The sequence below is a fragment of the Vanacampus margaritifer genome, chromosome 8, assembly GCF_051991255.1.
Source record: "Vanacampus margaritifer isolate UIUO_Vmar chromosome 8, RoL_Vmar_1.0, whole genome shotgun sequence".
NCBI lineage: Eukaryota > Metazoa > Chordata > Actinopteri > Syngnathiformes > Syngnathidae > Vanacampus > Vanacampus margaritifer.
The window spans coordinates 9,782,895-9,796,596 of record NC_135439.1 but is presented as its reverse complement, the minus strand read 5'-3'; the positions used below and the strand labels follow the sequence as shown (position 1 = coordinate 9,796,596).

The following is a 13,702-nucleotide window of genomic DNA, read 5'->3' as shown; positions in this document are numbered from 1 at the left end:
GTTTACACCTGCACGATCAAAGCAGATACATTACAAGTTCATCTATCCACATTCTTCTTTTGCAAAGATGGCAATGCTCGTTTTAAAGTGACACTGTCAGAGATGCAAATGTGTCACACCGAGATCAGGCTAAAGATGTGCTCACTGTATTCCACAGAAACCTACCTGATTACTATGAGGTGGTGTCCCAGCCTATAGACATGACAAAAATTCAGCATAAGCTGAAGGCGGAAGATTATCAAGAGGTGCAGCAGCTCACTGCAGACTTCCAGCTCATGTTTAACAACACCAAATCCTTTTACAAGGTAATAAATGTATAAATGCTCTCTTATTCTCTTGGCAGGCCTCATGTTTCTTTTCCAGTGACTTGTCATTTGTGTTGTTTTGATTCCTAAAATCATTCTGTGATTCTTGTCATCACTCTAGAGGGACAGCGAGGAGTATCAAGCTGCCAACAAGCTATGGGTCATATATTTGCAGACGAGGAATGACTTTTTGCAGAGCGGAGATGGGGAAGACGATGATGACGATGGGGACGACATGATGGATAACCCAGGGGTGTCAACGGAAGATGAGGTCAGTCTGGTGATTTTGTTCTTACCATTACAATTGAAAGCAAACATTCATTTCTCATTGGAATAGATTTGTCATAAAACAGAGCATCAGACAACCTAACCTGGCAAAGGCATTTATTTTTTTAATTGTGGTCCCTCAGACATCCTCCAGCAGCTTAAAGGAAGTGTTAGAGCAACTCCTGGCAGCGGTGGTTTTGTACACTGATCCCTCAGGTCACGTAGTCAGCAAACTCTTCGAGAAATTGCCTTCCAAATTGGTAAGTTTTGATTGACTCCATAAATGATGCCTTTTGCTACTCACTAAATGTACTGCAATCTCTACGTGCCGTTTTGTGTTTCTTTGCTAGCATTACCCAGACTACTACGCTGTTATAAAGGAACCCATTGATCTGAGAACAATCGCTCAAAGAATACAGGTCGGTATATTTACTCTATTTTCCCCAAAGGTGGTGGCTTCTGCTCTAATGTTTAGTTTTCATGAGTGGCCCCAACTATCGGCCACTAATTTTGCCACAAAAATCTAAAACAAATGAAAAACAAACAAGTACAGCGCTAACTTGCTTTCTTGTGCTGCGTGAGGATCTATTCTTCATGATGTTCGTAACCATCAAAGCTCATAGTTAACATTTTTGTCTGACATGTAAATAATTAATTACGTTAGTTTTTTCTTGATTTAACCCTGGAGAACCCAAGAACACTTTTCTTCTTTGGAAAATTATGAATTATACATGAAATGACTGCTATAAGTTCACTGAACACCAAAATATGTTTTTTCAATTTTAACCCTTGTTTTTTGAACGAGCTCAGAGTTGCTAATTTATCAAAATATATATATATATTTAAAACATACTCCTAGGCATTCTGCAACATGATATGAAATAGATTAACAAAAAAAACACAATTTTACCATCTGATGGTTTTCTGAGAAGATGGTTTTGTTTGGATTGATTTCCAGCTCAACAAAACAGCATGTTGCCAGCCATCTTGTCACCACCACTCTGGCTCATGTAAGTGCAATATTTATCAAGTTAAGTTAAATTTGTAAAAAAAAAAAAAAAAAAAAAAGGTCTTTATTTGAGTAGCAGAATTTATAGGGGCCAAATTTGACCCCGTGGGTTCTCCAGGGTTAAAAAATGGGCGTGGCTTTTTTTGGGGGGGTCATAATGCTGTTTGTGAGGACAAATGCTGAATTTAAATAATATATCGGACAAATAAAATATAATGGGCTTCATGTTGAAAGATAAAATGTCCACAATATATTCAAATGAATACCGATTTTCTAGTCGACAAAGCTTCACCAATGTCCAATGTGCACCGTCAGTGATGTGGGCACGTTAAGTCATTAGTTCTCTGCTTGAGTTACTCCAAGCTTGTAAGAAGAGGAGGACGTAGACCAGTCTAATAAGGGATTCTCTCTGCAGTTCAAATTTAGAAAAATTACATTATTTTATTTTAAAGTCATTTTTTCCGCTTTGCTCAGATTGGATACTACAAAAGCATCAACGCCATGGGCAAGGACATCGACCTCATGGCCAAAAATGCCAAAACATACAATGAGCCTGGGTCTCAGGTTTTTAAGGTATGTCCTTTTTTAATGAATTAACATAAAATTCCACATTGTTGTAACCATTTGTTGTGTCATATTATAGGATGCAAACACCATAAAAAAAGTGTTTATTCAGAAGAAAACTGACCTGGAGCATGCTGAACCCACTAAATCGAGTCTTCGCATCAGGTAGTTTTCTTAATGTCCAATCAGATTGACTCCATTTAAGTCTGATTTCAACTTTGAAGTTTATGAATCAATGTTAAGTTGTAATTGTGTGGTCCAAGTTTTTCCTCCTTTTCCATTTTTAAGAAATCGCAGATCTGGTCAGGGAGATCGACTTTCTGGCGTCAGCGTAGCTCTCCAGTACGGCTCCGAGAGCGAGGATGACCCCGTGCTCTCCGGTAAGCATCATTGGGCCGCACCATCCATGAAACTCATTCAACAAAAAGCATCCAACCGTGTCAATGCTCCGCAGGCTCTGTGTGCTACGACGAAGGCGAGTCGGAGGCTGAGAGTCAGAGTTCCAGCATGGAGATGAGCAACCCCATCTTCCAGCTGTACGAAGCCGTGCGAGGCGCTAGGAATAGCCAGGGCCAGCTGTTTTCCGAACCCTTCCAGAATCTGCCTTCTCGCAGGGAATATCCCGACTATTACCAGCAGATAAAACAGACTATTTGTCTGCAACAAATCAGGTAGAGATTATGGGATCTTTGGGTCTCAACAATATCCCTCATGTGGCATTTCAGTGGGAGGATTGGCGCACAATGAGCTACCAGGGTGCCGTGACTCATTCTCGCACTTACACAGACATACTAGTACATGTGTGTGTTGTACCTTTAACCCTGGAGAACCCACGGGGTCAAATTTGGCCCCTATAAATTCTGCCACTCAAATAACAAAGACCTTTTTTTCTTTCTTTCTTTTTTTTATTTATTTTTTTTTTACAAATTTAACTTCAAAAGTCCAGAGTGCCACTTCTGACCCCTGCATGGGGCCATCTAGTGGATAAATATTGCACTTACATGAGCCAGAGTGGTGGTGACAAGATGGCTAAAATGCAACAAAAACAAAAAAATTATATTGTTCAATGTTGCTGTGTATTTGAGTGATTATTTTCTTAAATTCTAAATAGTTTACTGACAGTTTTTGTTATTCTGATTTTTCGAAATGATACCCCTAAATCCCAAAGGGTCAAATTTCGCCCTGATCCTAAATTAGGGAATAAATTGAAAAAAACATATATTTTGGTGTTCAGTGAATTTATAGCAGTCATTTAATGTATAATTCATAATTTTCCAAAGAAGAAAAGGGTTCTTGGGTTCTCCAGGGTTAAATGGCGCGGCTTACCTAGAAAGTAAAGTGCCTTGTTGCTCTCTTTCCTTCCCCTGCTCAGCAGGCTCCACAGTGGGGACTGAGGAAGGCTTACCCAACTAGCAAGAGCTTAGCAGACGCCATGTACACTTTCAGGGTTTCTTAAAAGCACAATCACTTGCTTGTTTCACTTTAATGGGTGTCATACTAATGATAGCTTTTCATCCAAAACTGCAATATACCTGAAATATGTGACATAGGGCTGCTCAATTATGAAGAACATGTTAATCACAATTAATTTGGTCATATTTGCGATCACGATTGGGACAATCGTTTGTTTTTTGGTACGAAACAAAGAAGATGTTTAAACATGTAAAAGAGATTAAGACGAATACATTTCTTTGAAACACTATAATTATGCAAGTTCCTTTTGGACCAAGCAAGATTTATTAAATTGGTCATTTTAAAATAAAAACGGTGCAAAAATATAAATGTAAACACCTCAAAATTAGTATTTTTTTTTTTTTTTTTACAATTATGCAGATTTTGTAATTGTGAAGTGTAGTAATTGAAATTGTAATCGAGTTTAGATTAATTGCACAGCTCTAATGTGACATGTCACAAATGAAGGTTCCAGTGTGTGAGCATAAGCACAACTTAGTGGATGTCATTTAGATAGAAGTATTTGTCCAGAAAATTAATTTGAAACCAATTTTTTAGTGAATAGCAATTCCGCGCACTCGTAAATTGAGGTTTGCTTCAGCTTAAGGATATGTGGTCACATTGCACAAGAAGGCACACTCAATTTGATTGTTTTCAATTTTATGGCCGTGAAGTGTTTCTCATACAAAGATTTACTGTTTGAAAAATGCTTCAAGGCCATTACATGAATGAATAAATGAATTGTGACTTTACTGCTACTGAGTTAGTTTGGTGATTGACTATGTTGTGTCCCAACCACCAATTCAGGTTACGCCTGTCGTAAATCAAAGATTTGTACAGAGCAATTTGTCAGTTCCTTAGAGGCATTTATTTACCCCCAATTGTAGGACCAAGATGAAGAATGGTGAATATGAAAATGTGGAACAAATGGATGCTGACCTCACTTTGATGTTTGAGAACGCAAAGCGATACAACATGCCCAACTCCAGCATTTATAAACGAGCCCTCAGGCTTCAGCAGATTTTACAGGTAATCATTTATTTGACCTTTCCTCGTTGCTGTATTTCATTTTGCACATGACCGTAATCATTCGGTGTTGCTTTTTTTTTTTTTTTTTCAGGCAAAAAAGAAGGAACTTCTGAGAAGAGATGACGACGATGGTGATAGCCTGTTGTCATCTGATGCGGGTAGCACCAAGAGAAAAAGGTAGCAAATCGCCCCACCTCTACCGTTTAACCTTTTGGTGTTTGTGTTGCTGTTTTGTCATCGAATTCCCTTCTGTTTTCGAAGCCACAAGAAAAATATCAAAAAGAACCGAATGAAAGCACTGTACGCCGCAGTGACGGATGCCAGGGAGGTGGGCACCAATCGCCGCCTTTGCGACCTGTTTATGGTGAAGCCGTCCAAGAAGGACTACCCCGACTACTACAAGGTTATCCTGGAACCCATGGACCTGAAGACCATTGAGCACAACGTCCGCATCGAGCGCTACGCCACAGAGGACGCGCTGATGGACGACATGAGGTTGATGTTCCGTAATGCCCGCCATTATAACGAGGAAGGATCTCAGGTAGGGCGTGTCGAGCATATGGAACTAAAAGGCCAATGCCGTCTTTGCCATCGCTAAATGTTGTTATTGTGATGTTAGGTATACAACGATGCTGACATCCTGGAGAAAATACTTAAAGATAAGCGCAAGGAGTTGGGACAGCCACCTGATGAAGAGGATGTGGGCTCTCCGAAACTCAAACTGAGTAGGTTTTAGTCATTAGTAGTAGTGTAGATTGCTCACAATCCGTGGATTGGTTGGGGTGATGGCAGGGATTGGGGGGGGGGGGGGGGGTTCACAATGGACACCTTTCCTACATGTCAAGGAAGCTGAAACGTACTCAACGTAACACGCTAAGCCTAACTTCAAAATAAAGTTGACCAAATACAGTAATACATTGACGGCAATGCAAATAGCCTTAGTAGACTTTTACTTTGAAGTTGGCTCACGTTGTGGCATAATGGCTAGCTTGACTTCCCTTTTAGATGTTTCTTTATCGTCGTTTTGATCGACATTGTTGTTGCGACCAACATCCACACGACGCTATTTTGAACTCGTATTCAATCCCTAATTTAGGGCGTTAAGAAACCGCTAATTAATTACGCCGTCATTGTATGATACGGCAGAAGTCTGCGATGTGAGTCGTTAGCAGCTAACTGTTAGCATTGACAGCTGGTACTGTACCCGACTTACTTGAATTATTTTCCAATGGATCAAATCTACTTTGTAATTCACTCTCCATGTTTAAAGGAAGGGAATGTGCCTTAAATAGCACTTAAAGTTATTTTCGTAATTAAAAAAAAAAAAAATGAATAGAATTTATAAAATACTTTTGCTCATTTAAAAAAAACAACATTCCACTCAAAATTTCAAACATAGCCGTTCAGATTTTCGGAACACAACTTTAAGCCATTAATACTTTATTTTACACATGGACCATGTATAAAATAAGAATGTTTTTGCCTCATATTGCACTTTAAGTTGTGTTCCTAAATCCTAAAGGGCTATCTATATGAGACACATTGATTTTTAATTTAATGGGAAAAAGTGTTTTACAAAATAAATTAAGACAAAGTATTATTTATCTTTTTTTTCTGATGCGATCCGATCTGAACCTTGACTTTTGTGACCCGATGCACCAGTAGTTCTTAATAATTATTTTCTTATTGTTTTTAATCCATACATAAACATGCTAAATGATTTAATAGTTGTGAGTAGGACAACATAATGACCTCCAACAACTACAACCTTATCTTTTCATCAGCTCAGGCTTGATGATGAGGTTAGATAATCATTTTGCTCTCACACTTTCAATATAGGGTAAAATGTTATGTAATCAGATCAGTTCAATTTGCACTGTAAAAAATGGCCCATTTACTGTCCCTTCTGGGCATTGTTAATTCTTAGCGTAATAATGGGGAAGTATTCCTCTGGTTGTAGCTATTCAGTTTTGATGGAAACCCTGATTATGATTTGGTTTAAAAAAAAAAAAAACACTCTAATGTATGAATGCAAAGCTAGAATATAATGTGAAATTGGCAGAAGTATAGGCTTACCTTAACTATGTTCAGATTTCAATTTATGTCAAATCTAGTTGCAAATTCAGGTGTTTGTGGGATCTTATGTCAATAACATAGTCCAGAATTAACCCGACTTTGATTTGCAGATAGATTCATTTTTAAATCACATTACCGATGGTCTTCATTCCCTCAAGGCTCTTTTTCTTGACTAGTTTAAATGACTGCGCGTGTATTTATTTATTTTCCCAGGAAAGAGTGGCGTTTCTCCAAAGAAGACCAAATACCTCACTCCACTGCAACAGAAGTTAAACGAGCTATACGACGCCGTGCGGAACTTCACGGACCGCCGCGGCCGCCGACTGAGCACCATCTTCCTGCGTCTGCCATCTCGCGCCGAGCTGCCTGACTACTACGCCACCATCAAACGACCCATCGACATGGAGCGCCTGCGCAGCCACATGGCTGCGGGACGCTACCAGGACGTTGAGACCCTCGCGGAGGACTTCACTGTCATGTTCAACAACGCTTGCATGTACAACGAGCCCGAATCTCTAATTTACCGGGACGCTCTCATGCTGCACCGGGTCCTCCTGGAGACGCGCAAGCAGCAGGAGGGAGTAGAGGATTCTGGACCTCCTGCTGTGGCAAATTTGGTGCGTGAGATGATTAGGAACCTGCTGGTATCAGTGCTTGGCCACCAGGACGAAGAGGGCCGATGCTACAGTGACTCCCTGGCTGAAATTCCCGCCATGGATCCAGAGACCCCAGAAAAGCCTCCGCTAAACTTTGACATAATCAGAGTAAATGTGGAGCGTGGCCGCTACAGGAGACTGGATGTCTTCCAGGAGCATGTGTTTGAAGTGCTGCAGAAGGCCAGGAGGCTGCACAGGTACTACCCAAAAACGTATAAATATGTTCTATTTTAAATGTGTTAAGTGTCCCAAAGACGTATTTATACGTTCTTTAACATTTTTTATGCTAGAGCATAACTCTTTGACTGCCCAAAACGTTAAATAACGTTTAGTAAAATCCTATGGAGGAGTGCCAAAGACGTTAAACATTTGTTTCAAAACAGAGGTGAAACTAACCATTTTCTATTGTTGATTACTGAAAAACGGAATAAGGTAGAAACAAACTTTTTTTTCTGATGAAAGATGAGAGTCCAATCTTTCATTTGGTAGTATGTGTGTTTCCATAGTCCAAACACATAATTTTCTGTGGACCTTGAAAGATCAGTCAAAAATGCTTAAATCTGCTGGCACCCACGGCATCCCTTTTCTGAAAACGTCTGGCAGTCAAAGAGATAAAGAAGGCTTTGATGCAGCCTCTCAACTGCACAAAACGGTTGAAGCAATGGTAGTTGTTACAAAAACGGCCAGCAGGTGGCAGCAGAGTAGAAGAGATCAGCCAGGGCCATGTTGAAAACAAGCTGATTCAACCACAGTTTTAAGCAGATTTGTGATTAATGGTGGAACTTATCTATATTCTAATGCTAATAGCTGCAACACGGAAACAGATAGAAATTTCCAGATGAATCTTTTGGTAGGTTCCATGTTTTTATAGCAATAGAACACAATATTCTGTGGGCCTTGAAAAATTGGTCAAAATCCAGTAAAACAGCCGGGAGCGAAGGGGATTGCTTCAGTGAAAATGGCTGGGAGTGAATGAGTTAACTGTCATCTAGCCAAGTAAAGATTTACTGAATAAAACAAAAATGTTTGCTCATTTCTGTTAAGGCCAAACTCATGTAAAACATATTTGTTAGAAACGTCCTTATTTAAATAACAATCTTGAGATTTATATCTTTTAGCATCTTATAGTCCAACCTATACAGTTTATCTGTCTATTAAACAGATTTCTCTTCCCTAATTCCAACAGAGGCTTAAAAAAAATATTAATAATGTTGTGTAGTGTGGACTATTTTTCAGAAAAAATATCCAAATGAAGGAGCAAAACCAAATTGATGGTGAAATAAATAATAAAAATAAAAAAATACTCTAATTGTATTCTGTAAGATGAACTCTATTAATATGGCATGTCAACTCTAGGGCGATTCGTTAACTTTCTTATTTTCCTTTGCAGGACCGATTCTGAGGTATTCGACGACGCGGTGGAGCTGCAGCAATTTTTCATCAAGATCCGGGACGAGCTGTGCAAGAACGGAGAGATTTTGCAAACCACCGCGCTCAACTACACCCTGAAACACTTGCACAACGACGTGGAGCAGGAAAAGAGGGAGAAAATACCCAAAGAAATGGAGGAGGATAAGGACAAGGAGGATGAGCCCAGCAAAAGTATGGAGACGTTCGACACATCAGCGGCAATGGCTTGTTGATTTGATCCTTAAAAGTGACATCTTTCTTTTCTCTTTCCAAAAGATTCAAAGGAGAAGAACCTGCCAAGTGAAGTATGGCGGCCCGAGTCGCATCCAGATCTCGTGTACCAGCAGCAATGCACTTTCCAGAACACCACCTACCAGGTGGGGGAGTATGTTTATGTGCAACCATCTGAGGGCAACCTGAAGCCTCACATCGTCTTGATTGAGCGTCTGTGGGAGGATGACGAAGGTTACTCAACTTTTTATTTATTTTTTATTTTTTTTGCACACAGATTAATCAATCAGTCCTTATGGGACCTTGTGACAGGAGAATATGCCATTTTTTTGTGATCAAGATAAATCATGTAGACTTCATATATCCACTCATCTCATTTTGTTTGTGTGTATAAAGGTGAAAAGTGGCTCTATGGCTGCTGGTTTTACAGGCCCAGAGAAACCTTCCACATGGCCACTCGCAAGTTCCTGGAAAACGAGACCTTCAAGAGCGACTACTACAACAGAGTGTCCTTCAGTAAAGTCTTGGGCAAATGCGTAGTCATGTTCGTCAAGGTAAGCCTGAAAGATAATTGCCGCTTGATTTCTTGCTGAAGTTGCTCATTATGCTTTTCTGACAAACGCAGGACTATTTCAAACTCCAACCGGAGGGCTTCAAAGCCGAGGACGTGTACGTTTGCGAGTCCCGGTACACTGCCAGGTGCAAGATGTTCAAGAAGATCAAAATATGGGCCGTGCCTCCCAGCCCGGTCCGATTTGTCCCCCGAGACGTTGCCCTGCCCGTCGTCCGCTTTGCGTCCATGTTTGCCAAGCCTGACCTGGAGAAACTTGAGAAAATCTCCTTTGTAGTAGACAGCAGCAGTTTCGTGGACAAGGTAAGCTTTTAACTCAATCTTTTTTGCTTCGCATACTCTAAATCTTGATATTCCCTTTATTCCTGATAGACATCGTATGAATACTAGGGATGTCAAAATTAGTGTGTTAATTTTGAGTTAATTTAAAGTTCCTTTATATCAGGGATGTGATTTTTCCGCTAATTCGCGGAATTCCGCTTTTTTTTTTATCTCCCCCCCCCAAAAAAAATCTGTTTTTTTTTGGGGGGTTTTTTGTAGTTCATTGTGTATGCACATGACTCCGACAGATAACATCTTCTGCTATAACAAAGACATTTGTGGTATGCTCTAATATGAGTTACTTTTCATTTGTTCATGAAATTTGAACTCTTCAACATTATTTATGTGTTAACTTAGTAATCACATGAGTTAGATATGATGATATTCTCAGTGATAGTTTTTAAAAGCAAAGGCAGTCCAATGTTTTTGAATGTGACTGATTTTGAGTTGACTAAAACTGCCATTTTATATGGGATAGTTCAATATACATTGAAAATTTATGCTGTTGTTTTGTCTATTTCTTTGTCATGTGAGTGCATTGAAAGTACTTAAAAACACGGAAAACCCATGAGCCAACCCTGGACCTAGCTGGGTGCCAGCGGCCCCCAGACCCCCGGCTAAATTTTCAGATAATTTCACTTTGGTCAAATCACATCCCTGTTTATATGTGTTGCAGGCATCAAATTCAAAATGAGTGAATATTTGCACCCCAAAAAAATAAAAAATAAAATAAGGTTATCATTTTGAACATTACATATGTTGTGTTTGTAACGTGTATACTGTATAGGCTGAAAAGGATTTTGAAAAACATTGTATTTTTTGTTTTATAGAGGTAGGGGTGTCAAAATTTGTGTGTTAATTTAAAGTTCCTTTAATTTTTTTAACGCCACCCCTTAATTGGAAATCCTGTACTTGGGGGCGATTCCAGTCGCAAAGCAGCAGACCCGTCGTCCACGTCATAATTTAGCAGTAATAAATTTAATAATAATGCATTGCATGTATTTGTAGAGACGGGTCTAGTTGAATTTTACAATTAAAAATGTGCAGAATTTCACAAATTAATTAGATTAGATAAAATTAAATTATTTAGATTAGATGAGATTAGATTAGAAAAATGTACCCAGCTGTCACCAATGTCTTACGAATGCATTTATGCCATCTAGTGGCAGAAAATGACCTCAACGCATATCAATAGCACACTTATTTTTTTACAGTACATCTTTTTAATTTAAACTCAATTTTATGAATTATTATGACATTTCTGTATCAATGACTAAAAGATGCATCCATTTTTTCTACTAGTTTAAAAAAAATCACTTTTATGTTAACAATATGTATAAAAACTTAGAGGGGAAAAATAGCATTTTATTGTACATTTAGAATAGTTATTAACTAATTGAAGTCATACAATTAATTACCATTAAAAAAAATATATTGCCTGACATCCCTAATGAATACATTGATTTTTTTTAACCTCACTCATCTGCTCCCATTTATCTAAGGAAAATTCGAGTGGAAAGGAAGAGTGGGGACCACATAAATATTTAAAGACAAATGTTAATTGGACTAATGAAGTGGCTGTATGTGTTTGGCAAGCTGTGAGGTATTTAACCTAGGGTATAAAAGAGCCCAGCTATTAAGCCATTAGTGTGCATGATTAATATTTTAGGAGAGGGAGGATGTCCCCACGGAGGTGAGCGGAGCAGAGCCAGGCTGGCAGTACTATGAACAGTTTCACCACAACGACATGTGGTTCAAAGTTGGGGACTGCGTTTACATCCAGTCGCATGGCCTCGCCAAGCATCGGGTTGCCAGGTAAACGGTGTTTACATATTTTTCTTTTTTCATCTGCTTGTGTGTCATTATTGATCATATTTGGACTGGGGTGTGTAGGCTGGAGAAGCTTTGGGTGCAGAATGGAACCACTTTCTTCTTTGGACCCATCTTCATCCACCCAGAAGAAACGGCGCACGAGCCCACCAAGATGTTTTACAAGAGAGAGGTCTTTCTCAGCCACCTGGAGGAGACCTTGCCCATCACGTGTGTCACAGGTACTGTGCTTTATTCCTTACAAAAGTCAGTATAGCAGCCACGTGCCCATTTTCACTCTTGTTAATAGGGGTGCGAATTGCCTAGTACCTGGCGATTCGATTCGATATCGATTAGTCCCAATACGAATCTAGAAATTGATTTTGCGATTTTTTTTTTTTTTTACTCAAATTTAGAAAATACAGGGATGTGATTTTTCCGCTAATTCGCGGAATTCCGCTTTTTTTATCTCCCCCCCAAAAAAAAAAAATTCCGATTTTTTTTTTTTTTTTTTTTTTTTTTTTTTTTTTAGTAGTTCATTGTGTATGCACATGACTCCGACAGATAACATCTTCTGCTATAACAAAGACATTTGTGGTATGCTCTAATATGAGTTACTTTTCATTTGGTCATGATACAATTATTTGTTCATGAAATTTGAACTCTTCAACATTATTTATGTGTTAACTTAGTAATCACATTAGTTAGATATGATGATATTCTCAGTGATAGTTTTTAAAAGCAAAGGCAGTCCAATGTTTTTGAATGTGACTGATTTTGAGTTGACTAAAACTGCCATTTTATATGGGATAGTTCAATATACATTGAAAATTTATGCTGTTGTTTTGTCTATTTCTTTGTCATGTGAGTGCATTGAAAGTACTTAAAAACACGGAAAACCCATGAGCTCCGGGTCATGAGCTACCCCCTTGTCCCCCCACCAGGGCACTGCCCTGGACCTAGCTGGGTGCCAGCGGCCCCCAGACCCCCGGCTAAATTTTCAGATAATTTCACTTTGGTCAAATCACATCCCTGAAAATACTAATCAGTAAACTTGTACATGTACACTGTAAGATTTGTATGAAAATGTATTTATTTATCTGAAAATTCAGGTTGCTGAAATCAAATATTAAGGCTTAATGTTCCATTAATATAACATTCTTCCATGCTTAATGTGTGAATCCTAACCCTAAGTAACACGTTTTGTTGAGTATTTCCATAAAAAGTTGATGTTTAAAAATCGATGCGGCCGCATATTGAATCGATTCGAGAATTGCGCGCTGTAATATCGCGATATATTGCCGAATCACTTTTTTCTAACACCCGTACAAGTTGTTACCGTCATTGTTTGTTTTTTCTCTCTCTCAGGCAAATGCATGGTGTCATCATTCAAAGACTACCTGTCATGCAGACCTACCGAGATTGCCGAAGAGGATAATCTTCTTTGCGAGAGCCGCTACATAGAGTCTGAAAAACTGGTGAAAAAGTTCAAGGGGATGAAGCGCTTCTCGTACTCTTCTAAAGTGGTGGAGGATGAGGTCTATTATTTTAGGTGAGCCCGTTTGTACAAAGCACTTGTGATTCAAAGCACAATCGGTACGAGGCTGAATTTCTTTTTCTTTTTCGGTCATCCGCAGGAAATTAATAGTTCCACAGAAGGAAGCGTCTCCCTTTTTGAATAAGAAGATAGACGAGCTTGAGGTGAAACTAGCGGATGTCGAGGATGGAGATGATGACATGGACGACATGGATGACGACGACGAGGGCATGGAAACGCCTTCTATACCTCAGATGCAAACCTCTCTCACCAGCGACATGGACGGCATGCCTTACACACCTACTCAGGTATACATTCACAGACCACTAATATTTTTACTCATATTGAGATATAAACAAGGGTTTGGTCTTGTCGAGCGATTTAAAATTGTTAATCGGAATTAGTCGCATGATTTCAATAGTTACCTCACGATTAATCGCAAAGTTGATATCTGTTCTAAATGTA

At 39.1% G+C, this 13,702-nt stretch overlaps 1 protein-coding gene across 2 annotated transcripts in view; it reads left to right on the top strand.

Moving 5' to 3' along the window:
• pbrm1l (polybromo 1, like) overlaps positions 1–13,702 on the top strand; it is a 20,360-nt gene that overhangs the window by 1,062 nt on the left and 5,596 nt on the right. For both annotated transcript variants that reach the window (XM_077574059.1, XM_077574058.1), the window contains exons 4-24: positions 158–305; positions 427–576; positions 716–832; positions 923–991; positions 2,056–2,154; positions 2,225–2,310; positions 2,434–2,525; positions 2,600–2,816; positions 4,485–4,626; positions 4,718–4,803; positions 4,888–5,167; positions 5,246–5,351; positions 6,916–7,555; positions 8,749–8,960; positions 9,045–9,233; positions 9,396–9,553; positions 9,625–9,873; positions 11,561–11,706; positions 11,785–11,942; positions 13,069–13,252; positions 13,338–13,545. In XM_077574059.1, coding sequence (XP_077430185.1) covers positions 158–305; positions 427–576; positions 716–832; positions 923–991; positions 2,056–2,154; positions 2,225–2,310; positions 2,434–2,525; positions 2,600–2,816; positions 4,485–4,626; positions 4,718–4,803; positions 4,888–5,167; positions 5,246–5,351; positions 6,916–7,555; positions 8,749–8,960; positions 9,045–9,233; positions 9,396–9,553; positions 9,625–9,873; positions 11,561–11,706; positions 11,785–11,942; positions 13,069–13,252; positions 13,338–13,545 — 3,736 coding nt within the window. The remainder of the gene's footprint in view (positions 1–157; positions 306–426; positions 577–715; positions 833–922; positions 992–2,055; positions 2,155–2,224; positions 2,311–2,433; positions 2,526–2,599; positions 2,817–4,484; positions 4,627–4,717; positions 4,804–4,887; positions 5,168–5,245; positions 5,352–6,915; positions 7,556–8,748; positions 8,961–9,044; positions 9,234–9,395; positions 9,554–9,624; positions 9,874–11,560; positions 11,707–11,784; positions 11,943–13,068; positions 13,253–13,337; positions 13,546–13,702) is intronic.